This window comes from Myodes glareolus, chromosome 1 (genome assembly GCF_982192425.1).
Source record: "Myodes glareolus chromosome 1, mMyoGla1.1, whole genome shotgun sequence".
Taxonomy (NCBI): domain Eukaryota; kingdom Metazoa; phylum Chordata; class Mammalia; order Rodentia; family Cricetidae; genus Myodes; species Myodes glareolus.
Window position 1 is genome coordinate 62,188,760 of NC_142026.1, and position 24,365 is coordinate 62,213,124.

Genomic DNA, 24,365 nt, shown 5'->3' on the forward strand with positions numbered 1-24,365 from the left:
TTTTTTGTTTAAATAGAAAAAGGGGAAATGATGTAGGTGGGCCTTCTTTTATGTGTTATTTTCATTGAATAATAAAGAGACTGCCTTGGCTCTTTGATAGGACAGAAAATTAAGTAGGTGGAGTAAACAGAACAAAATGCTGGGAAGAGGCAATGAGGCAGACGCCATGGAGCCAGCCACCAGGTCAGACATGCTGAATCTTTCCCGGTAAGCCACCACTTCGTGGTGCTACACAGATTATTAGACATGGGTTAATCAAGATGTGAGAGTTAGCCAGCAACTAACTCTCTAGAGATAATGGGCCAGGCAGTGTTTAAATGAGTACAACTTATGTGTTATTATTTCTGTGGCTAAGCTAGCCGTGCGGGAGCTGGGCAGGATGAAAAGCAGGCCTGCCCGCAGCTCCTCACTACACTTCCTGAGTTTCCTCGTCTCAGCAATGTGTGTGTCAGGTCTATGGGAACTGCCTTACTGGTCTCTGGTTCAGCCTGTGCCTGCCCAAAAGGACAGTGATACTGGAATGTGAACCCCCTGCTCCTCCCTCATAGAACCCTGCTGGGCAGGATACAAGTTTCTTGCCATCCTGAAACTCTAAGAACATCCATCAGTGAGATGGTTCATTGTGGTAATGGCATCTTTTCCAAGCCTGATGTTTTGAGTTCAATGTCCCAGAAACCACACTGTAGAAGAAGAGAGCCAAGTCCACACACACAAGAGAAGCTGAGGATCACAGGTCAGAGTAATCAGTGACCTCCCAGGTCACAGGAAGGCCCAGTGCTTTAGTTGCAGCACCAGGATGACTCTGGGGGCACAGGGTGAAAAGAAGCCTTGGAGTCACCCATGCTGTGTAGCAGTTTCCTCTGACATGGAAACACTCCATCCTGCAGGGAAGCTGCTTAAGCAGGAAGCGAAATAACTCAAAATAAATTCAGGAAGTCCCTGAAGCCCCTCCCTGCCAGGGCAAGCAGTAAAAGTTGCAAAGCAGACTCAGACCAGACCAGACCAGCTGAGAGGAAGAAGCAGAACCCAGACGAGCTGGCTGCAAGAGGTTTAGATCAACTGAGGCACCTGGAAGACGACCTCCAGCCTGTTGAGCTGCCTGCTGTCTGTGCCCTGTGCTCCAAGTTCCCAGCTCTGTGAGCTGTCACTCATGCAGGGGTGGGCTTTGGCGATGAGCCTTTTCCAAGTCATTTCTGCTCCTGTAAGTAATTCGTGACCCATACATATTCATGTAAGTAACCCCAATACAAAACTCATTGGTTTGCCAAACTGAACTTTGATGGCGTCTGTATCTTGTTCTGTCAAGGTGTCAAATCTGGGCTGAGTAGATGTGTATGTTGAGTCTCCCCAGGGAACATTTTGTCACACAGCACCCTGGAGGCCAGGGCTTGGCAGCGGACTCTCAGTGGGTCCCACGAGTGCTGTGCATCTCCTCACATAGAGAAACCCAGTATTTGGAGACAAACAGTAACTTTATTATTCCACATGTGTGGCCAATATATGGGTGCCCACTGGCACAGGGTGAGATCAGCAGCTCCCATGTATAAATATCAGGAGGCAGCATCGTATGGTAAGGGATGTCGGCACTGGGATGACTCAGAAGGAAGCTTCCAAGTGTAAGGTCTTAGGTTATGACATCAGAGGAGGGTTGGGTTAAGAGTTATGGTGAAATGAGTTCAGCAGAGAGGATGAAGCCCTCCAAACAAAGGACTAAGAAGAGCCCCAGCCCTAACACCCAAGCCAGGGAGGTGCCAGGGACAAACAGAGGGGAGAATGAATTTGCAGTCAGTAACTTCTTCACCTTTTCCCTCAAGGTGAAGATCCCCATTTCAAATTCACCCCGAAATACATTTCGAAAAGTCAACTGAAGACATCCTTCAATGAGAAGGGTTTCATTGACCCCACCTAGAAGATGAAGATCCAGTCATGGGGCAAAGAGAAGGGAAAGGCTTAGATCAGTAAACCTAAAGACCTTATACCCAGGAATCCAGATTCCAGGCCTTCTCCTGTGGACCCAAGAGTCCAGGTCCCGAATTTTTCCCTCAGACCCAGGGTTCTAGACTCCAGCCACACTCCCTCTGCCCTAGCAGTCCAGGCCCCTGACCTCCCCTCTCAGACCCAGGAGCACCCTCCCTCCTGCTGAGTCCCTGGAGTCAAGGCCTGAGTCTCCCTAATCCTGGGGATGCAGACCTCTGCACTCACCTCCCTTAATTTCCAGGGTACCAGAATAGCAAGCAGTGTTCTTAGGGCAGAAGACAAGATTGGAGGGGCAGGACCTCTGATTCGTCAAACAAACAGGGCACTGGAAGGATTTTGTGTCATAGAAGGCTGAGGAGAGATGAGGAGGAAGCTGCACAGTGTGCTCTCAGCTGCAGGCACAGGCAGCCCTCCTGAAGTTCTCTGTCCCCAGATCACATACATTCAAAGTGAAAGTGGCCAAGTGTGGCTTCGCTGCTGGTAGCATTGTTGCAATCATCAAATTCGCAGAAGTTGATATACACGGCAGCCTGTATTCCAGGTCCTTTGGCAATCTCCTGAACACGGTCACTACTCCACTGCCTAGGGAGACCGGACCCTTTGCTCCACACTAGGACAGATTTTGCACCTACAAGGGTACAAAAGTGAAAGCCAGTATTGGATGGGGAGGATGGCAAGGCCTAGGAGCTCAGTTCTAGGGTTCCTTGACGCTCCCAGTCACAGGAAGAACACAATTCAGCATGTTCTATGTCAGTCAAAACTTGAAGCTCAAGCCTGGCTCCTCTCCCGCCCCTTGCAGACCTGGCTGCACACTGTCTCCACAGTCTCCCTGAGCCCCTCCCACAGGCTGCAGCCTCACTGTGCTCACCATCTCTTCTACCCTGCTGGATTTCTCTCCACACTCTGCCCTTCACAGGCACAGCTGGCTCCCATGTTATGTTCCTCTTTCCTTTCCCCACTTCCTGTAGAGCTGCAGAGGGACTCACTGGCTTAGCAGAGCCCCATACAGTTAGTCACTCAGCTTGCTTCCTCTCTCTATCCTGCCTCCCTCCCTCCCTCTCTCCCTCCCTCCCTCCCTCGATCTGTCCCTCCTTCCCTCCCCCTTTCCTCACTCTTCCCCAGCCCTGAGTCTCATCTAGTCCAGGCTGCTCTGGAACTCCCTATATAGCTGCAGATGAAGCTGACTGTCTCCACCCGCAGCTCCATGCTGCCATCACAGGCAGCTGCCACCACACCCAGTTCATGTGCTGTAGGAATAAAGTCCAGGGCTTTCTCCTAATTAACACATGACTGCCTCATGTACCCCGTCATGGCCCAGAAACAAGGCACACAGAGAGGAGCCCAGGCACGAAGGGAGCTGAGCAGGAACTGCAGGAAACAGAAGACAGGGCAGGACAGGGATGGCCTGTGCAGGAGTGTGGATATGCATCTCTTCAAACACACCTACGTCTATTATCAGGAATGTTTCCTGACAAATCTCCTTAGGTCCAGCTTGTTTGAAGTCCTGCGGGGACCAGTCAACAACTTCCTTAGTGAAACCACTGCCAAATTTCACCATGGTCCCATTGTGACATTTCAGAGCACCTGTGGAGAGAAAAATCACCAGGATTAGTGAGAGTCAGGGAGCCACCATGTCTGCCCCTCAGCTTCTGGGCTAAGGGCAGCCATCACATTCCAAGTCACACTTCCTGTGCCCTGGCTGTGACATCCCCAGCTGGATTAAGAAGGGACTCAGAAGTCACAGTCCCCAAGCCTGCAGCTCCATTCACCCTGTTCCTCCCTGAGCACCTGCTCCTCTCAGAGCCTCCTGAGGAGGACTTGCTCCTCCACTGAGGGCTCCTCTTCAGCCATTCTCTCCTCCCCATGGGGTTTCATGTCCTTCTTAGCGTTGTGGGATGTTTGAGTACTTTGTGAAAATGTATTGCTGTGATTGGTTTGATAAAGAGCTGATTGGCTCATAGCTAGGCAGGAGGTTTAGGCGGGACTTCTGGGCAGGGAGAATGGAATGAGGAGATGAATCCAGGTGTGCATCAGACACCAAGAAGACAGGGAGAGAGTCAGACATACAGAATCAAAGAAAGGTAAAAAGCCACAAGTGAAAAGGTGCATTAACATAAATGAGTTAATTAAAGTTATAAGAACTAATGGGGCTAGCCTAAGCTAAGGCCGAGCTTTCATAGTTAATAAGATATATCTGTGTAATTATTTTTAAAGTGGAAGCCCAAAGAAAAGTTCAGTTACACATTAGAATACTGAGGAAGGTGGCCTGGCGCCATATCTTTCTGCATGTTTATGTTGGTGCTCCTGGGAGTATGTGTGTGTGTGTGTGTGTGTGTGTGTGTGCTCAGAGGACAATGCCAGGTGTTTTCCTTAATCAGATTCCACCCCCTGTTTGATCCAGGGTCTCTTTCTCAAAGTACAGCTCCCTCATTTGGTTGGACCCACTAATCAGTAGAACCAGGGCTCTTCCCCAGCCCTGGGATTGCAGACCCTTTACCCTCAGAACCATCTCCCCAGCCTAATACAGTTCCTGGATTGAGAAGCCCTAGATTCCAAAGAATCTAGGCTGACCTCTAGTGAGCACTGGGCCTGCTCGGTGCCTGGGTACAGAAATGACTGCACAGATGAGCCCAATGCACCCACTGTGTGTGTGTATGTGTGTGTGTGAGAGAGAGACAGGCTCTAGCTGTGTGGTCCAGGCTGCCCTCCCTCTGGCAGTACTCTAGCCTCTGCCTCTGGAGCACTGGGACTGCAGAGCCAGCTCCTGTTTTCACTGTTGACAGGACTGTCTCATTTCCTCACCACAGCCCCACAGCAGGTGGCAGCATTCTCAAGGGAGGGAAGCAGAGGCAGGAAGTGTTGGGGGTTTGTCCAGTGTCACCCAGGCAGGGGGTGGCAGAGCTGGACTCAGAATTTTGGCTTTCAGTCTCCTTAGTGTCCGGGTTGAACACAGCAGTCCAGTTAGAGGACCTTGAGCTCGACCTTCCCTGACGACCTCACATGAACATCACATGACCTCATGTGTCCCAGGATGCAGAAATCCTGGGAGCTGGGACTGGGTGCCCACGAGTGCATCCCCTTGATGGCCCCCAGTGCGGGGCTGGCCATCTCCTCATTTCCCAGGGGAGAAAGTGCAGCTCACCTGCCCTGCTCCTGCAACCAGATCTGCACTCTCTGCTCCATCCCACCACATCCTCCCCATCCTGCTCAAAGGTGGTTCCTTCCCCTGGGGCACAAGAGGCAGAGCTGCCCAAATTCTCATCCATGTTTTCCCTCCAGCCCCTGTTGCATTCTCCAGGAAACCCTGTGGCTTATGCTGCACAGCAACTGCAGAACCTGAGCACCGTGGCCATGTCTAATGCTTCCACCCAGGTGTAAGATGCCAGGGCCTTTGCCTGCCTGTCCTGGGTCTCCCGGATCCCCTCTTCACTTCTCCTCCACCTTCTTTAGCACCCAGCATTGGGGTACTATTAGTGGATGAGGTAATCATGTCAGGTTTGAGAAACTTGGAGCAGCCCTGAGAAGACAGAAAATTCTGTTAGATCCCTATCTCCTCCAGAATAAATCTGACTTCTTAAAAGGTTGTGGAGATGGCTCAGGGATTAAGAGCACTTGCTGCCCTTGGAAGTACCGAGTTTAGTGTTCTGCACTTAGGAGCACATACCCTCCCTTCAGGCAGGCAAGAAGATAGACAGGTAGGCAGACAGAGAGACAGACACTCCCCTATATTAGAAAACTATTAGAAAACTGAAAATACATCTAAAATCTTCTGAAGTCTTAGAATGGCCCAGAGGTCCCCATGTAACTTGACCTTCCTACTTTTCATGTACCCATCCACTCTCAGTCACTGTGGCACATATACAGTCCTTCAGGCTAGGGGACATCACACCGTGTCATGGAACAATGGAGAGTGAACGACATTCTAGGGCGACAGAACTACCGGGTCAAGGCGAGGAGGAGGGGGCAGGGGAACACTATGGTGGCACCCATTATTGACAAAGGACCAAGGGACACATAAGGTTTTGACTTCTCTCTGAAAATCTGGGCAGGTTTTGGGTGACCAAAGTGGGTCAGTAGAGTAAGGTGTGTCTCACACATTGTCCTCCTCAGGGCCTTTGCACACATTCTTCTCCTCCCACATCTGACAATATTTCCTCCTTCCCCAGTCTGTTGAGAGATTCTCAGTGAAGACTCTCAAATGATGTGTGCCCATTGCTCTTCCTCTACATCCTCACCTGAGTAGGGGGTGAAGCCCAGCACGAAGAGGAGCAGTAAGTACTGGATGCAGCAGGCTGCCATGGCCTCTCTGAGGTTGGGAAGAGCTGATCAGGACCTGGGAACTGATGGAGAACTGGAGACAATTCAGCCACTCAGACAGACATTAACCCCTGATTTCTGGCCAATGCCAACATTAGGGGACACAAGAAAGTAAAGTTAGTCCATCCTGAGTTGCTTGGATATTAAAATTTACTGAGCCTCATATTCTATTGTTGCAATTCTTAGACTCAGCCATGGATTCCCACCAAGAACCCAGCAGCTCTGTTCCTTCAGTGTCCAGATGCGGGATACCAGTCCGGGAGTCCTATGCTTTAAGCCTCAGGACGTCAGGTCTCAGGCAGAAGCTTCTCCAGGCCTCAGATTCTCAGCTCTTAGCAACCAGCTCCCCCAGATCTCAAATTCTGAGGGCCCTGGCTTGTCTATCCTAGGAATGTGGAATCTGGTTTGTGTTCCTCCCACCCCACAGGCCCCAGGCAGGATTCAGGTCACCCTCTTTTTTCTTCAGGCCTGAGGAGAGTACTCAGCACCCTGTCATAAAGGAGTCACCACAGCAGCCTCCTCCTGCAGTCATGGTGTCCATCTAGTATCCCGATGCTTTCCTTGACATAAAGTTCAGATCTGAGATTTTGAGAATCTAGACCCAGAGAACTATCCCAGCCTCCTAAGACTAAAGCCCCCTTCCTTCAGATTCCGGAATCCAGGGCCAGTTCTCCCTCAGACCCAAGACTTCAGTCCCTATCAAACTCAGGCCTACGTATCTAGACCCCCTCCTGCAGATCCAAGAGTCCAGGCCCAGCCTCCTCCCTCAGACTCAAGCCCGCCGCTGACCCCTGTCCCCTCCTTTCCCCTGCTCTTCCTCACTGGCTTCTTTCCTCGGGTCTCAGAGCTCTGGTCCCTCACTGTTCCTTTTCTTTTTAAGCAGCAGAATATTTCTGGCTCCACAATGCCCTCACCAGATCTCGGGCTTGGAAGGCGCTTCCTGGTATGTTCCAGTCTCGTGTCTGTCTCCTCTCAGGGTCCCTGAAAGAGGCAACTTTGGTGTCAGATAATACACTCGAAGTCTCATTAACTTATGAGAATCTTTTGAAAACTTCAGAGAAACCTGGAGAATCTCTGCATCTCATTGGTCCCAGAGATGCCAATTACTGGCCGCTTCATGATGCACGCATGCGTAGAAAGGTAAAGTTGGGCAACGGTCAGTTGGGTCAGTGGCAGTTGCTGCTGAGGTCACCTGCCAATTTCAGGGTCACATGGTATCCTGGAAGGCTGCGTGGTGGAAGGTCTTTTGTTCTGTCACTTAAAATGTTTCTAAATTGTACCCGTAAGCAGCGAGCAGGTGACAGCACCGACTGCTGTAACAGATGTTTATCCTCGTCAGTACTGTGCGGATGGCCACTCAGATTGTACACAATCGCCAGTTCTTTTATCACGTTTTAGTATATCTTTTGTGCATATATGTGGACAATCATATGTCAAGGTGCACATGACAGGGAGCAATTTTTGGAGTCAGTTTCCTCCTACCTGTAGTCCCAAGAATTAAATTCGGGATTTCAGGCTCATGAACAGGGGGGTTCACCCGCTGAGCTATCTTTCTGACCCTCACTTTTCTTTGAAATAGTAACATATTAATTATAAACAACATAATTAATTTCATTGCAAGCTTCTCCTAAGATCATGTAATGTACTTCAGGCGATTATTATGTTTTGAGGTAGAGTTTTTACCCAAAATGGCCTTGAACTCTCTTGTGTAACTGAAACTGACCTTGAACTTCTGATCCCTCTGACCCCTCTTCCTGTGATGTGGGTCACTGTTGGGTGTCACCATTTATGCCTCACTGAGGATGGAAGCAAGCTAGGCAAGCACTCTACCAGCTGAGCCCCATCCTAACTCTCTTGTTCAGGTTTATGTCTTCTGTTCCCTTCCACCTTCCCTCAGTCCTCCACTTTCATGTCCCTTCTCCCGTCTATATTCCACACAGGGGAGGACACCTGCGCCATTTGTCTTTCTGACTCTGGATGACTGGGCTTTACACAGGGTCCTGAGAATGGGAGGATTTTGTTGATAATGGCTGCTTAGTCCTGCACGGCACACACCATGTTTCTTCATCTGTTGGTGGACATGCCACCTTTTTGTTTTATTATCGGGTTATTGGGTATTGGGCATTCTCTCTCTGTGGGTGCTTCCTGATGAAATTAGGGACCCAGGGAGACTGGGTTGCTGGTCAAGGCTGGGAAAAGCAGGATGTTCCAGTAGTTGTACCATTGGGAAGTGTAGTCTGTGAGGCTGGACTAGGATGGACATTCCAAGAAAACAGCTGTAGCTGGGGCTGGAGTTGATTTGTTGGCCAGATGGACTATGGACAGAAGTAAAGTTAAGGAGTTTAGGGGAAACTATCTTGGATGTACATTTGAAACCCCTAGGCCTATGGTCCTTATAGTTGAGAAGAAGATTTCCAACCCAAGGAATAGGTAATGGGCAGAAAGCTTATGCTGTAGGTTGGCAGGTGTCGGGAGTCTGTTCAAGAGTTCTTGAGTGGAGCCATGACAATTTAGATCGGCAATATAAGGTTAGTCAGGGAACAATTGTCATCTGAAAGTGGGGTCTGGCTGTGCTAGGGAGAAGACAATTTGAGGGGTTTCCATTGTAGCAGAATAGTCTTTCTGTGGGGTTCAGGTGGTTTCTGAAATTGAGATATTTGGGGAACATGGGTGACTGGGGAGGCTCTTAGCAAATGATGAGAGAAACAGTCTGTAAAGGTTGAGGGAACATCGCTTTGGTTTCCAAAGGGGACTTGGATGGTCAAGGCTACAGTCAGCAGTGAGGGTGGGACATTGGCAACTGAGGTACCGGGGGCAATGTGGCCAAAGAAGGGCTTAGAGGGGAGGCAGAAAGTAAGCAGTGGGATGCAATGAAGGAGGGATCAGTGAAGTTGAGAAAAGAGTTCGTTTGTTGGATGACCTTGACCCAAATGAGTGTTTAGCCGTGTGTGTGTGTGTGTGTGTGTGTGTGTGTGTGTGTGAGAGAGAGAGAGAGAGAGAGAGAGAGAGAGAGAGAGAGAGAGAGAGGGAGGAGATAGGGAGATAGCTTGGGCTGTGTCTTGTAATTGGGAGTGTGATATTTGTTCAGAGTGTTTGATATTTGAGACATCTGGACAGGTTGGGAGAGGAAGTTGGCAGTGATGTGTGAGAATCAGTTGGACAGAGGAAAAATGGGACTGTGGACGAGAGATGATATCTGTTTTGTTTGCGAATGGTTGGCAGTGGGGAACGAGTGAGTTTGAGGGAACAGGCACCAGAGGGCAAGGATGGGGTTTGGAGAGTGTCCTGTGTTGAAGGGGGGCTAGGGATGTTGTTATCTGGGTTATGTACGGTAGCCTGGAGTGAGTGGTAAGCGATGAAAGGGCAGCTTGATGGGCTGTCATGTCGGCAAGGTTATCGTCTTTACTGATAACAGACGGGTCAGTCGATGAGGATGTCTGACAGGAAAGAGCTGCCATTCGTATAAAAAGTTCAGGCAGGAGCACCGGGAGGACTATCTTGTCTATGAGAGGGGAGGTGAGGGAGGCTTTTGAGAGTTATGGACAGGAAAGAAGAGGATCTGAAGAAGGTTGAGTCAAAGGGAAAAGTGTGGGTGGGTTCAGGGGAGGGCAGGTAGGGCATGCAAGTGATGTGGTTTTTGTTTGGTTTGTTTGGGTTTAAAATTTTTATTATTTTTATTTTATGTGCTTGGTGTTTTGCCTACATATATATTTGAGTGAGTGTGCCAGATCCCCTGGAACTGGAGTTACAGACAGTCGTGAGCTGCCAAGTGAGTGCTGGGAATTGAACCCAGATCCTCTGGAAGAACAGTCAGTGCTCTTAACTGTTGAGCCACCTCTCCAGCCCCGGGTGATGTGTTTTTGCTAAGAGAAGTTTAGAGAGATGGAATCTGAGAGGGTAGAAGAGATTGGAGTCCTTTCTATTTAAGGAGTTGAAGGAGATACTGAGAGGGGATCCTAGAGTTTGCTAGTTTTAGTTGGAGTGGACAGGGAGGAGAGAGTGTGTAGACCAAGAGGTAGGCAGTGCCTGGCTTTAGAGAGGTAGCAGACAGGGGCACAGGTCAATCTAAAACAGGGGGTGTTTGTTTGTTTGTTGTTAGGTTTATTTGTTTTGAACATATATGGATGGGAAGGTCTGGTAGATCTTGGAGCTGAAAGGAGAGTATTTTAAGTTTTAGGATTTTTGTTATTGTTGATGATGGGAGGAAGGAGGAGGTCCAGAAGTGACTTGGTACGGGGAATGCATTAGTGAGTATTTAGGGAATCTATGAGCAGAGGAAGTTGACCGCAAGGGCAGAGATAAGGAGCAGAGGAGCAAGGTGGCCTACAGTGAGGTGTTATGGTGGGCGTAGAGAGAAATTAAGATAGGTGACTTGGGGAGAGGAGAGCTGAGCTGTGGAAGGTGAGATCTGCTGACTCCTGGAGCTGAGGAAACTGAGGAGGGAGGTGACATCCGATTGGCTATCTGAAGCAGGTGTGGGGGGAAGGTGGGAAGCCAGGTACCGACTGTGTGGCTGAAAAGGTGGGGACTGTCTGAACCCTTGCGGGAGACAGTCCAGGTTGGTTGTTGGGATTAATGAGTGTCAGGACCTATCTGTGTGAAGGCCAGCAGGCATTGAGAGTGGGTGGGAAGCTCCATTAGGTTTTTTGACTGTTAACATGGGAGTATTGTAGGGTGAAGAGGTGTGGCATAGAAATGATGGGTTTGAGGCCTAGGCAGAGGCTGGGTAGGGTGGGGAGCATTGGGGTTCAGAGAAGTAGGCAGAAGGATCTTTATGTATGATATGCAGCGAGGGAAAGGGAGGTGTCAAGTCATAGTTTGGGGTTGACTAAGAAGTGGGCAGAGGGCAAGTGGGAGAGTGAACAAGTAGGCAGAGGAGAGGATGATGAGGGTCGCAGGATGGTCTTGGGAGCTGTTGTTTGGATAGAAGGCAAAAGTCATGCCAGCTGGAGAGGACATCCTTCCCTAGTAAGGGGGCCGGTGGTCAGGCCTGTGGAAATGAGATTAAAGGGCTGGGAAAAGGAAAGTCCCTGAAAGGAGCAAGTTAAAGAGGGAATCTTGAGGGGGCTGCAGGGCTAGAGTCTAGGTTTGTGTATCAGAACAGAGCCTGTGTAAGGCACTGGGGGATCTGAGGGATTTTTAGACTTGTCTTGAAATATTTCTTGGATTTGCATACCTTAAATTACTTTCTCAGATGCTAAGCTTTTGTATTTTCAGACTTCAAATTACTTTCTTATCTGAATAACCTATTTAAGTTTCTATATCCTCAGACCTTTACAACTTATATCATTCATTTTTTTCTTGACCTACAAAACTTGCATGTCTGTTTCTTACAGCCTTTAGGAACTTTAAATCTCTTTCAGTGTGAAACCTACAAGAAGATAAACTACATATGAACTGGACTCCCCAGGCAGCTGGGTGTTTGCTATCGCTAAAGCTACAGCTAGTCAGCAACATCATCAGAGACCGAGAAGAAAAATTTGAGAGGTGCTGTGGGACAATGGTCTTTTATCCTGTCACTTGTATTATTTTTAATAAAACACTGATTGGCCAGTAGCCAGGCAGGAAGTATAGGCAGGGTAACCAGGCAGGAAATAGAGGTGGGGCAATGAGAACAGGAGAATTCTGGGAAAGACGCAGTCTGCAGTCATCACCCAGAGACAGAAGCAAGATGTGACTTTGCCCCGCTGAAAAAGGTACTAAGTCAGTGGCTAACACAGACAAGAATTATGGACTAATATAAGTTATAAGAGTTAATAAGAAGCCTGAGCTAATAGGCCAATCAGTTTATAATTAACCTCTGTGTGTTTCTTTGGGGCTAAATGACTGCAGGACCTGGTGGGATAGAAACCTCAGCCAACAGAGTGGGAAGTATAATTTAAAATTTCTTTCTTTCTTTTTTTCTCAAGACAGGTTTCTCTGTGTAGCCCTGGCTGTCCTGGGACTCTGTAGACCAGGTTGGCCTTGAACTCAGAGATCCACCTGCCTGCAGGGATGGGTGCATGGGGCAGGGCTGTGCTGGAAGAATAGGTGCACAGCAGAATTTTGTTCTGACTCCTGGTCATGCCAGGGCACAGGTGCTGTAGCTGGTGGGCACAGAGTGCCAGGCAGTCAGTATTCCTGCAGTGCGCAGAGGCTTAAATAGGACATGAAACAGAATGTGCATGGAACAATGGTGTATAGAAAAGCTCAGAGAATGTAAGAATCACGCAGAGGGCATGGAGCAGACAAAACAAAGCAGAGACAAATTCAGAGTTATTGTTTGGTGCCAAAGTGCATCGTTAATGTCAGGTATGAGTTTTCCAGGTAGTGGAAGCTATTCCCACCAGCAGAGGTGGAGAGAGAGGGCGTCCCTTGATATCTTGAGAGGTGATAAGGAGATCTCTTGGAAAAGGGGGTCATCATCCAGAGTCCATTACCAAGAGAAAGGGCACAGTTGTCCCTTGAGGAAATCTAGACCCTGTCAACAGGATTTTCAGTGAGGAAGGGGCAGTAGCCAAAAGTGAAAGCAATGCTTGCCAACCGCACCCAACTGAATAGAATGTAGGGAGTGTAGGGGGAAACTCACCAATTAGTGGCTCTTGGGTGGAGAAGGTTGGCAATGAAGGTCCCAGTGTGCAAGAACTGGGCCAATGAGGTGCCTGGAGACCGAATCCAGGTCATGGACGGCATCAGCAAAAGAATCAGTATTGGCACAAGACACCGCAAGACCACGTTCTCAGCACAGAGGAGGTTTATTTGTCCTGGAGGGACAGAGGGCAGGGAATAAGAGATAAAGATGGAAAACAGAGGAAGAGGGAGACAGGGAAAGGAACAAGGGAGGAAAGAAGACAAAGGACTGCGTCTGGATGGAGAGGAGACAGACATGGCCCATAGGCCAATGGTGGTTTGTAAAGATAGAAGAGGAAACCCTGTATTAGGATAAGGTGCTTAATTTTGATTGGGCAAGTTAATTAGGACAGACAAAGGGGGCTTTTAATTGCTGGTCTTTATTTAATACTTCAATAGTTGGACCTTGGTTGTCAGCCTCAGGAGGAGGAATTGGCCAAATAAGGGGATAGACCTTGGTGGCTAGCACTAAGAATGTAATCCAATGGTTTTTAGCAAGGCAGAGGGAATGAGGGAAGGGCAAGGCCTGCCAGAGCTGTGTTTGTCATGCTCAGGTCTACCAGAGTCCCTTCAACAGCTACAGCTGCAGGGTATGGACAGACAAGCCGTCCATTCATAGAGTGAGAAAATAGGGGTTGGGAAATAGTTCCGTGATTGGGAAATACACGGAGGAGTCACTGCATCACCGAGGATTTGGTATTGAACCTAAGCAACAAGAGACCTCGTGAATGAAAATGAGGACATGACCAGTCCGCTATGGTTGAGGAGAAGAATTTTATTGTAGATATGAGGGAGAGTACAGCCAGAGAGGCATCTGAACATGGACAGTAAGACCCTATTGCTGAAGGCACTGCAGGGCATGGAGAAATTAGGCTGGGACTTAACTGGAAACTCCACCCTGCTTGTTGGCTATCGTAGTGCTGAACGGAGCCATGTAGGCTGCTGGTGGAGACCTGAAACCAACATTTCTGCTTGGCTGTGGACCCTGTGGGCTGAAATACCAAATGCATACAGAATGTACCTGCGATTATGGGTAAAGCCTTCTGGTTGAATTCAATGCCCATTCCACAAGAGGAAGTTCCCATCTGGTACTGTAAGTTAGGAGAACACCTGTAGCTGGGGAGGTGGTAGGTTCCCAGAGGGGGAAGCAACTTCTATGACTTTGCTAGATGGACATGATGTGTCCATCAGACTGCATTTAAGACATGTCTACACCCATTGGTCACTTGTTAGCAGCCTCAGCTCAACCACCAGTGAAGCACCTGAGAGCCAGAGCCAGTCACTGTGGCACAGTGGCCTACTTCTTAGCCACAGACGGACATCTACAGTCACCCCTCCAGAAGTCAGGAATCATTGTGGAAGAGGAGGTGAAAAAAAAATGTCAGAGCCTGAGAAAGGGACGGAGTACTGTGTAACATTTTTGTGAGATGGAAGCATTCCACCCTTCAGGGAAGCTTCTAAGCAGAGAAGCTAAACAACTCATAATAGCTTCAGGAAGTCCCTGAAGCCAACCAGATTCATCAGGACCCTCCCTGCCAGGGCAGCCAGTAAAAGCTGCAAAGCAAGCTCTCGTACTAGTCACGCTACAAGGAGACTCTGACTTAAGAGCAGCTGCTTGGAAGAAGCAGAGCCCAGATGAGCTGACTGCCAGAGGTTTGCACAACTGAAGCCCCTGGAGAAGACGCCCTCCAGCCTGTTGAGCTGTGTACAGGCCGTGCCCTGTGTTCCAGGTTCCCACTCCGGCAGGGGTGGGCTTGGTGATGAGCTGTCTTTGAGTCATTTCTGCTCCTGTAAGTAGTTCTTGATCCGAACATTTTCTTAAGTAACTCCAATATAAAACTGCTTGGTTCACCAAGCTGGACTTTAGTGGTATTCATACTTTGGTCAAGGGGTCACAATCTGGGGTGGGTAGATGTGTATGCTGAGTCTCCCCAGGATGAGTTTTGTTGCACAGCACCATGGAAGCCAGACCTGTAAATGTCTGTGCTTGTTACCTGGCCAAGGTCACCTGATATGACTGAGAGAAATCAAATCAGGCCGGTCAGAGGGTGCACAGCAAGACTGAGGTCATGGACATTTTATTGAGAGCAATCAGACTTTTTAATCCTCTTATCAGAAACAGAATATAACGGTAGTTACTAGGATACAATGAAGTGTGTAAGCTATACAGGGAATAGAGATTAATGTCAAAGACCAGTTGCCCTGTCCAGCTTCCATGCTCAACAGTCAAGCAAGCTGCCTTGACTGCTAAGGGCAGAGAAACACAAGGCAGCCTGAACACTTCACTGCCTGAGAGAGTGTGTTGGTCTCTCAGGAACCCAAAAGTGTTAGGGTCAGAGAGAATCCCCCAAGAAAAGTCCAACAGTCACATGTGCAGTAAACAAGAGTGTTTATTGTTTCCAATAAGTTGGGATGGCAACTAATAAACCCAAAGGGAGGTCACAAACTCCTTCTAAATGGAGTTGGGGGAATTTCAGGGAGGAGGGATTAATCCGGGGCTGACTGGTGGAGGAAAGATTACTCCAGGGCTGATGGTAGAAGGCTCCAGTGGTTAGGGACCCTCCAGTGGCAGGATAGGGAAAGCCGTCATTAGTGTACAGCAGGCTGTGAGGCACCTGCTGACCCAAAGACTGGACAAGGGGAGATCATTCATCAGAAGCATATGATTGTCTGAGGCAGCTATAGAGACAGGGAGCAATTGCACTGGCTGAACAGGTCCACATCAGTTTTCAGTAAGTGCAGCTTTCCTAGCCATTTGGAGCAGGTTGTGTTTTGTGTAAGTCCTGAGACCCCCAAGAAGAACACCACAGAGCCACACACCTCCAAATGCAAAAGCAAGGTTTCATTTATTAAGTACGGGCTAGCACAGGTCCTCTGCCTCACAGTCAGGCACAGAAGATGAAAGGAGAAGGACCCCACCTACTATTGTAAGGGGTTTATAAAGACAAATACCACAAAACAGTCACAAGATTATAATTTCAAAGTACAAAATTACTTATCCTATATCACAATTGGCTAAAGGCCAGGTAAAGCTTCGTTGTTATTCTCTGATACGCTGTCGCTGCTTAGGGGATTTCTTCACCCCTGGCAACTGTCCCCTGGTCATGCACTCAGGACATCTACTGAGTCTTTGCTAACATAGGGTCTGCCTGGAAACTTATCTGATTGGTTCATTGTTACGCCTTTTGACCTGTAAGTAGTGGATCCAAGTTTTATGACTCTCAATCCTCTGAGGCTTATATGAATTCTATAAGTCCTAGACAAAGCTTTAGATTTGGGTTGAAAGCATGTACGTTTTCCATCTGTTCAGAGAGCCAGGTAGAGATTGGCAAAGATGTCTTTGGCCTGATGAGAAGCATCTTTAAGTCTATATTTAGAAGACAACCGAAAGAAATCTAAACTCTTGAGCTTGTGACCTAAACAGTAAGCAGTCATTGCTTTATTAGCTTATCAGAGTTCAGTTAATGTTAAACTCTGAACTTTTGAAACCTTAAAATATCATAGAAGGAGAAAAGAAGAATCTGAAGCATTTTCCACACTTTCCATCATCTCCTGAGACCCTCAGGACTTAAGTTTTCATATCCTAGACTCTCATATCCTCAGACCTTTATATATCTCAGTTATAAACTCTCAAGTCTTCAGAGCTTGTCAGGGACCAGCCTTGACCAAAACACCTCTCGCCAGGGTAAGAGTCATATTTTTCTGAAATGACTTCTTTAGAAATACTGCTCTCTCTCTCTCTCTCTCTCTCTCTCTCTCTCTCTCTCTCTGCCAGAGTTCTACATTTGTTTTGTTTGTATCTTATATACACTTTTCCCTATCCGTAGACATTATAGGAACAGTTAGACTGCAGTTTTCATTAACAGACCGTAGATGTAATGCTGACAATTTTTTTTTAAGAATAGGTTTGGACTTTTCTATTGAATTCTGAATAGCTGAGAGCTTGTTGTCTTATCATTTCATTGGAGGTAAATCACACAGAGCTTGCAACCCAGAGGACTGTGACATGATAATTAACTATTAACCTGTATTTCTAATTATACATTATATTTTGAAATAAGTTTAACATGGGACTTCAATCCTCCTCTGTCCTTTAAAGAGCACAACCCCATTCCCAATACGAATATTTTACAGTGAAGAATCATCAGCTTTGTTGTTTTTTTTTTTTTTTTGCTGTTTCAAAAGGCTTTATTTTTACTTGGTCCAAGACTTGAGAGGGGTTCCAGGGCGTTACAAAGCTGCCTAGTGGCTTCTTGAGAGGCTCGGGTGAAGGTCCTGGGGCTGGCTGGTGCAGAGCAGAGGTGGGAGCCCCTCGGAAGGAGAGGCCCCCTAGTCATGCTTCAGAGTGAGCCGCTCAAAGAGGTTCTCGCCCAGAGACGCCTGGGGCCCAGAAGTCAACCTGCGGATGTTGGTCAGGTGGTTGCCCATCTTCTTGATGACCTTGACCTCCTCATCCAGGAAATGGTTTTCAAGGAAGTCACAGAGATGAGGATCTGTGCGAGCAGAGCCCAGGGAATGAAGATCCAAGAGGGCCTGGTTCAAGTTCTTCTCCAAGGCCAGGGCAGCTTCCGTGGCCTCCTGGGTTTTACCCCACTCATCTTGAGATGGCTTCTGCACATCCTGAAAGAGAGCACGGCCTCCACGATCGTTCTGCAACTTGAGGAGATGCTCGGCGCCCTCGCGCTTCTCCTTGGCCAATTCACGGAAGAAGTGGCCTACACCCTCCAGAGCCACGTCATCCCGATCAAAATAGTAGCCCAGCGAGAGGTAGGTGTAGGAGGCCCGCAGGTGCAGGTTGACCAGGCGGTTAATGGCAGCCTCCACTTCGGTGGAATAATTCTGACGAACCTGGGAAGTCATGGCTGAGACGCAGTCTGGAGCTACCCGCAAAAAGATGTTGCTGGCTGGAGATCCCGTGGATCTGTGTCTTGCTTCAACAGTGTTTGGACGGAACAGACCAGGGGCCTCCCTTTGTTAGTTTCCACCGCTCCTCATCTGCAGTCGCAGCCTCCGGGACCATCTCCTCGCCGCCTTCAGCTCCCAGGACCAGCCAGCAACATCTTGTTGTTTGTTTTTTAATGAAGAAAACCAACTGGAATTAACATAACATAGTCAAATCTCGTACCCTGCCCCGACCTTCTACAACTTACTAATGCCCTCAGAATTCTGTCTCTGCTCCTGTGGGTCAGCCAGACATTCTTATTTTAGACAACCTCCTCTTTCCTTTCTCTTCTCTTCACTATTTCATCTCCTGTCTTCTCTCTTATTTCCAAGACAACAGGAAAACTTGTATCAAAGTCCTTCTTGTGGTTCCCTTCAATAGTCTAGAATATATTGTATGGGTATAATATTTTAAACAAGAACAGAAATGTACATATACCGTAACAAAAATAACTCTACATTTACATCAACACACAGAAACCTGTACCAACACGAAACATCTGAGGCTAACAGTTGTTGAACAAACAAAAACCATATATTTTCCCATGGAAACATGTTGCAAATATTTTGGCACGGGTGAATGAGTTCTTTCAGGTCGGTAAAATGAAGATTCAGAGACACAGCGAGAATGCGGCTGCAAGGGGCTCAGTCTCAGTGAACTGAAGCCTTCTCTTCACCTCCCAGCATCTTTAATTTTTCCTGTATTTACACTTTAGCTAGTAGATTTCCCTGTCTTAAAACAAATTGATAGAAGCTTCTCACAATACAATGTCAGATGCAGATACCTGATTCATGAGGTACTATGACTTTCCAGGTTTCCTCTAAACCACGATTTGCATAAGCTTTTTAATCCATGGGAAACTCTCAGCCAAGATTCACATAGGACAACAAAAGGTACCTGTAACACAAAGGAGGGCTAGGGGTTGTGTGGAAACTCTAGAACCAAGCCAGGTACAAACCCGTGGGGTTTCCAGCGGTTTCATGGCTAGTGGAGGTTGCTCACTATCCCTCTGGGGCCAGGTCAACAGGACATTATACCACAGAAACAAAAGCATATTTTTTTTCTAGGCAGTGTCAGGACAGGAGGGTTAAGGGGAAGTAAACAGTAGCAAGGACCTTGGTCCATTTGTAAGTTATAGAACGCTGGGTGAAGCTTTGACACAGGAAGGAAGTGGGGGCATGAAGCAGCTACATGGGCAGTTTGTGGTCACAGGGAGACTGCCTGGCATTTGTCTGGCATTTGAAATCCTGTCCTAGTGCATCGTCCCCCTGCAGGCTGCCCTAGTTGCAAGTGCCAGCTACACAACCACATCGGGGCCACCGCAGCTTAGCAAATAAGGAAGTGACTCCAAGTACAATGTAGTGGGTAGGGAAAAAAAACATAAGGAGGCAACAAGACCATTGCAGTGTAAAAGAGCCAGCCAAGGAAACCCACTCTGGCTCTGAACCCAGAGCCAGTGAAAGAAACAATTTATCCCTGAACTCTGAAATCAGAGTCAAAGAAACATGCTTTGACCTTAGAACCAGAACCAGAGAAAGAAATAGTATGCTCTGGCCCCAAAAATTTGAGCTAAAAAGCTATAAAGCTTTTTTTAAAAAAAAAAATATGAAAGAAACACAGTTTGACCCGGAAACCAGAGCCAACTCTGCCCCAGACCAACTAAATTAACCAATCCCCGAGCAGAAAATCTTCTCCCTAGAAAAATTCCATCCCTATGAAGTCCCATATAAGTCCCCCTGCCAGTTCACTTGCTACTGCTAACCTTTCCCACCCTGGCAGAGGTGGTCACTCTCCTGGACTCCTCCTTCGCAAATAAATCTCTTTCTCAAAGGAGTCTTGGGTGAAGATCTTCGTTTGCCGGTGCAGTATAGAAAAACCTTGCTGGGATGTCCGTTAGAGGACTGAGAAGAAAACCTTGCAGAGATCTTCCCTTAGGGGGTGCTGAGCAAGATTAAGAAGAAAAAAGTAACAACTTTTCCCCAGAGCTAGAGGAGATTGCTACATTTCTGCCTGGTCTTCCCCACAGGATAACAGAAGTAACATCTTGTGTTATTCTTAAGATATAGGGGTTTGGGGCAGGGAGAAGGCGGGTTCCCCGAAGGGCAGTGGTGGGTCACGAGGGGCCACAGCGGATCACCCCAGGGCAGTGGTGGATGAAAGACAGATATGTCATGCAGAGAGAGTTTGGGTATAGAGTTTATTTAGTAGGTTATAGAGAGGAAAGGGAAGGGGGAAGGGGAGAAGGAGGAAGAAGAGAGAGGCAGAGAGGAGGGGAAAGAGGAGGGAGAGGAAAGAAAGATAGGGGCAGTAGCCCCTTCTTCAGAAGGTCCAAAGAGAGAGCAGGCACAGACTGGAGGAGGCTGAAGATCCACTTGCCTTGGAGGAAGGGAGGGAGTGGGCCGGGGCTTGTTTCTCTAGGGACAGGGTACCCAGGCCAGAAGATAATAACATCCTGGGGAAGAACAGAAGAGAAGGTGATAGCTCTCTCTAGGAGAGGGGCAGGATTGCTATATAGTGTGGCTCTACCCTCCAGAGCTGTCCTACTGTGACTCTACCCCTCCAGAGCTGTCCTATTGTGGCTCTACCCTTCAGAACTGTCCAATTGCAGCTTTCAGTATAGCATGGCTTCCCGATAAGTGATATCTTTGTAGCGCTAGAGCTGTAACACTCACACTCACTTACACACTGTGTACTTTTGCTTGGTCTGTGCTGTGCAGAGCAAGAATGCTGAAAATGTCGCAGAGGACAGGTACACTGTCTCACATCTGTAATACCAATACTCAGGAGACTGAGGCAGGAGGATTGCAGACTTGAGGTCAGCCTGAGCTGCTCAGGAAGATCCTGTCTCAAAACAAACAAATGTCAAAAGACTCACAGGACACCCCTGTGGTAACAGTCAAAGAAAAGGTGGACATGTTTCCATAGGGGTTGGAGAAACTGGACAGAGCTGTGTGAAATGTCTTACAGAAGAATAGTGTTGGATAGCCATCCTATAGGACCGGGACAGACAGACAGAAGGAAAAGCTGTTCAAGTCCCATGTTTAAAGTGGTGAAGAGAAGTTAATGATGGACAAGCAAACCCTGAGTAAAACCAAAGTCGATGGTTTCTGTTGTCAGCATTGTTCTCAGCAGATGCCACTTAAAGTCCTAATTACACAGGCAGCGATGAGCTACCAGGATGAGCTGAAAATGGGAGGTACTGCAATAACTCAACAGACTAGTGGTGGAAATTTAAGACATGGCATTACGAATGGCATCAAAATTTTTTAAAAATGATTTTTATCTTCATTAACAAGTGTCTTTCTAGTTGTGAGCCTCAGTTTTAGTGGCTGAACCACCTCTCCAGACCTGCTGGACTGTTTTGAAAAAGCCAAGCTCTCAGCGAGTTAGGGAGCTGTTTTAAGACATTTAAAGTTTTATTGAGAGGACTGGACAGATGACTCAGTGGCTGACAGCACTTGCTGCTCTTCAGAGAACCTGAGCTTAGTATTGGGCACTGAGCCTATAGCTCCAGGAGACCCAACACCTTCCTGCCTCCTGGGACACCTGAACTCACCTTCACATACATGCATGTATACACATAATTAAAAATTAAATAAATCTTATTTTAAGGTATATTGAAAAAATAGGATTGGTTTAAAAAGATTGAGGCAGGCTACAGAGTTCTTTGGGCACATGCTCAGAAGTGGTAGAGCTGAGCCATATGGTAAATCTATTCTAAGTTCTTGAGATGCCACACTGGTTTCCATAGAATATTTGCATTCCACCAACATCCCACATTCTCACCAGCTTTTGCTGTCATTTGTTTATTTAGAGATGCACATGCTAACTTGTGTGAGATAAATGTCAAAATAATGTTAATCTGCATTTCCCTGATGGCAGAGGATACCGAATACTTCTAAAATATACACAGGCTCTTTATATTTATTCTTTTGAGAACAATCTGCTCAGTTAATTTGACCATTTATTAATGAGCAGCTGAAGGGGGAAATGATGTTGATATTGCACTTTTTTATATATTACAGATATCAATTCTTTCTCTTAAATATCCTTCTGCAGAAACACTTGCATATCCATGTTCACTGCAGCTCTTTTCACACTAGCAAGGAAGTGGAACATGCCTAGATGCCCAACAACAGATGAATGGGTAATGAAAATGTAGTACACTTTCATAATAAAATTGTACTCAGCCACAATGAAAAGTGTGATTATAAAATTTTCAGGAAATGAATGGACCTGGGAAATATTATACTGAGTGATGTACCACAGGCTCAGATAGACAAATACAACATGTCTCTCATAAGGAAATCTTAACTTCTAAAGGTTGAGCATATATATATAAAGGGGAGTAAATGTGGGGAGAAGCCAGGAAACTAGAAAATTATCAGGAAAAATTTTTTTAAGAAAAGTGGTGGGGAGGTCAACACAACAATAAACTCTGAAAGAGGAGCCAGGTTTGGTGGCACATGCATTTAGTCCCAGCACTTGGGAGGCAGAGGCAGATAGATCTCTGAGTTTGAAGCCATTCTGACTACAAAGCTAGCTACATACATAACAGCCAGGGCTACACTGAGAAACCCTGTCTCTTAAAAAAAAAACAAAAACCAAAAACATAAAAAAGAGAGAAAATTGTGGGGCCTAGGGAAGTAGATCACCTCATACAGTTCTTGCTTAGCATGTAGGAATCCCTGAATTAGATCCCAGTACCCCATGCAGCTGAGCATGGTTGGTGCACATCTGTAATCCATCACTTTAAAGGTGGAGGCAAGAGGATCAGAAGTCTGAGCTCATCCTTGATATAGTGAATCTGAGGCCGCCGGCCTGGGCTACAATTGATTAAAGAACATAGTATAAATAGTATCACATCATCAGCTCATCAGAGGGGGAGTGAGAGAGAGAGAGAGAGAGAGAGAGAGGAAGAAAAAGAAGAAGGAGGAGGAGGAGGAGGAAGAGGAGAAGGAGGAGAAAGAGGAGGAGGAGGAAGAAGAGGAGGAGGAAGAGAGAGATTGACTAAACACACCAAAAATATATTATCAATAAATGAGCTACAGACCTGAATAGAAAGAAAAGATATAAATGCCAAAATAAACCTGAAAAATTGTTCAACATTCCTAGCCATCAGTCACGGGGTAAATGCACAGCAAACTGCTGTGAGAGTCCATCTCATGCAATCAGAATGGCATCATCCACAAAACTAAGGACAGCAGATGCTGCTGAGGATGTGGAAGAGGGAAAACTTTTACGCACTGCTCATGGGAGTGCAAACTGGTACACCTTTTATGTAAATCAGTATGATGGTTTCTCAAAAATCTAAAATTAGGGCTGTCATGTGACAGAGCTAGCTCACTCTTAGTCCTCTGCCTGAAAGACTCAAGTCAACTGAGATGCAGGCGCATATGTGATTACTGCTACACTGGCCACAGTAGCCAGGAGACGGAAACAAAGATAGAGAAACTGTGGTGCGTACAGTGCATACATGCAATGGAATTTTATTCAGCCATAAAGAAAAATGAAACCATGATGCTCACAGGAAAATGGTTAGAACTGGAAATCATGTTAAGCAAAATAAACCAGACTCAGAAAAATGTCACAAGTTTTCTCTCACATGCAGAACCTAGATTTAAAATGATCTGTGTGTAAGCCATGAACTAAGGGGGAATCATGAGAGGTGAGGGAGAGATCTTAATGAAGGGAGAAAGAGATGAAGTGAGGGTATACATGTAACATGAAAGCGGAAGGGGGAAACTGAAGGAAAGGAAGCAGCCAGATGTGGGAGGGTCCTGAAGAAGGGGAACAAATTAGAAGGAAGTATAATGACACCAATGCATAAAGATTCCATAAATAAACCTGTTACGTTGTATGTTTTGTTTTATTTGGTTTAAGACAGAGTTTCTCTATGTAGACAGGGCTGTTCTGGAATTTGCTCTTTAGACTAGCTGAGTGTCAAAAGGACTTGGTGCCTGAGGGCCTTGATACAGTTGGGTCTATACCGATCTGGGTGACCTGTGCTGTCACCTGGGCCATGGTGACATCCAGCCCTGAGTTGCTTCAGAGGGCCATGTCTGTGTTCTTGCTGCAGTTGGGATCTGTGATGATGTCCGTAGCCTGTGTTGCCACAGAGGGTCCTAATACCATGCGTGTTGAAATCTGAGGGCTGTGCTGAGCCAGCCCTGCCCCTTGGTGCACACTGCAACAAGAGAGCTGGTCTTGCCTCCCATGAGAGAGTTGGTCCCCTGAACTTGGAAGATATGGCCCCACCCCTCACCATGTGTATGGAAGAGCTGGCACGGATGGGCCTAGGAGAGGTGACTCTGCCCCTTGATTGATGGTGGTGGTCCCATTAGCATGAACAGACCTGCTTAGCTACCATTCAGACCCACATTCTGGGCCTTGGGTTGACCCACCCTAACGTCTATCTCATTTATGACCTGCTGGAGTGCATGAAGGGACTGGTCCTGAGGAACAATAACCACAGGATCTCCATGATGTGGGTCAAGAGCAGGACATTTCAGAGGAGTTT

At 47.2% G+C, this 24,365-nt stretch overlaps 2 protein-coding genes across 2 annotated transcripts; both read right to left on the bottom strand.

The window, feature by feature from the left end:
* Positions 1–2,170: 2,170 nt before the first annotated feature.
* On the bottom strand, positions 2,171–6,531 carry LOC148123399 (CD177 antigen-like). The gene is made up of 4 exons (XM_087910772.1): positions 6,213–6,531; positions 3,421–3,561; positions 2,420–2,605; positions 2,171–2,328 (listed from the first exon to the last, which is right to left on the bottom strand). Exons 1-4 carry the CDS (start codon positions 6,274–6,276, stop codon positions 2,171–2,173), a joined length of 549 nt encoding a protein of 182 aa, XP_087766898.1. The 5' UTR covers positions 6,277–6,531.
* Positions 6,532–17,161: 10,630 nt separating this feature from the next.
* LOC148123400 (ferritin light chain 1-like) lies at positions 17,162–17,817 on the bottom strand. The gene has a single exon (XM_087907952.1). It carries the CDS (start codon positions 17,761–17,763, stop codon positions 17,233–17,235), a length of 531 nt encoding a protein of 176 aa, XP_087764078.1. The 5' UTR covers positions 17,764–17,817; the 3' UTR covers positions 17,162–17,232.
* Positions 17,818–24,365: the final 6,548 nt, after the last annotated feature.

Coding starts and splice junctions, on each gene's coding strand:
- LOC148123399 (XM_087910772.1), bottom strand. CDS start 6,276: ATGGCAGCCTGCTGCATCCAGTACTTACTGCTCCTCTTCGTGCTGGGC. Junction 3,562..6,212: donor GGGCTTCACCCCCTACTCAG/GTGAGGATGTAG, acceptor TTCTCTCCACAG/GTGCTCTGAAATGTCACAAT. Junction 2,329..2,419: donor TGGCCACTTTCACTTTGAAT/GTATGTGATCTG, acceptor ATCTCTCCTCAG/CCTTCTATGACACAAAATCC.
- LOC148123400 (XM_087907952.1), bottom strand. CDS start 17,763: ATGACTTCCCAGGTTCGTCAGAATTATTCCACCGAAGTGGAGGCTGCC.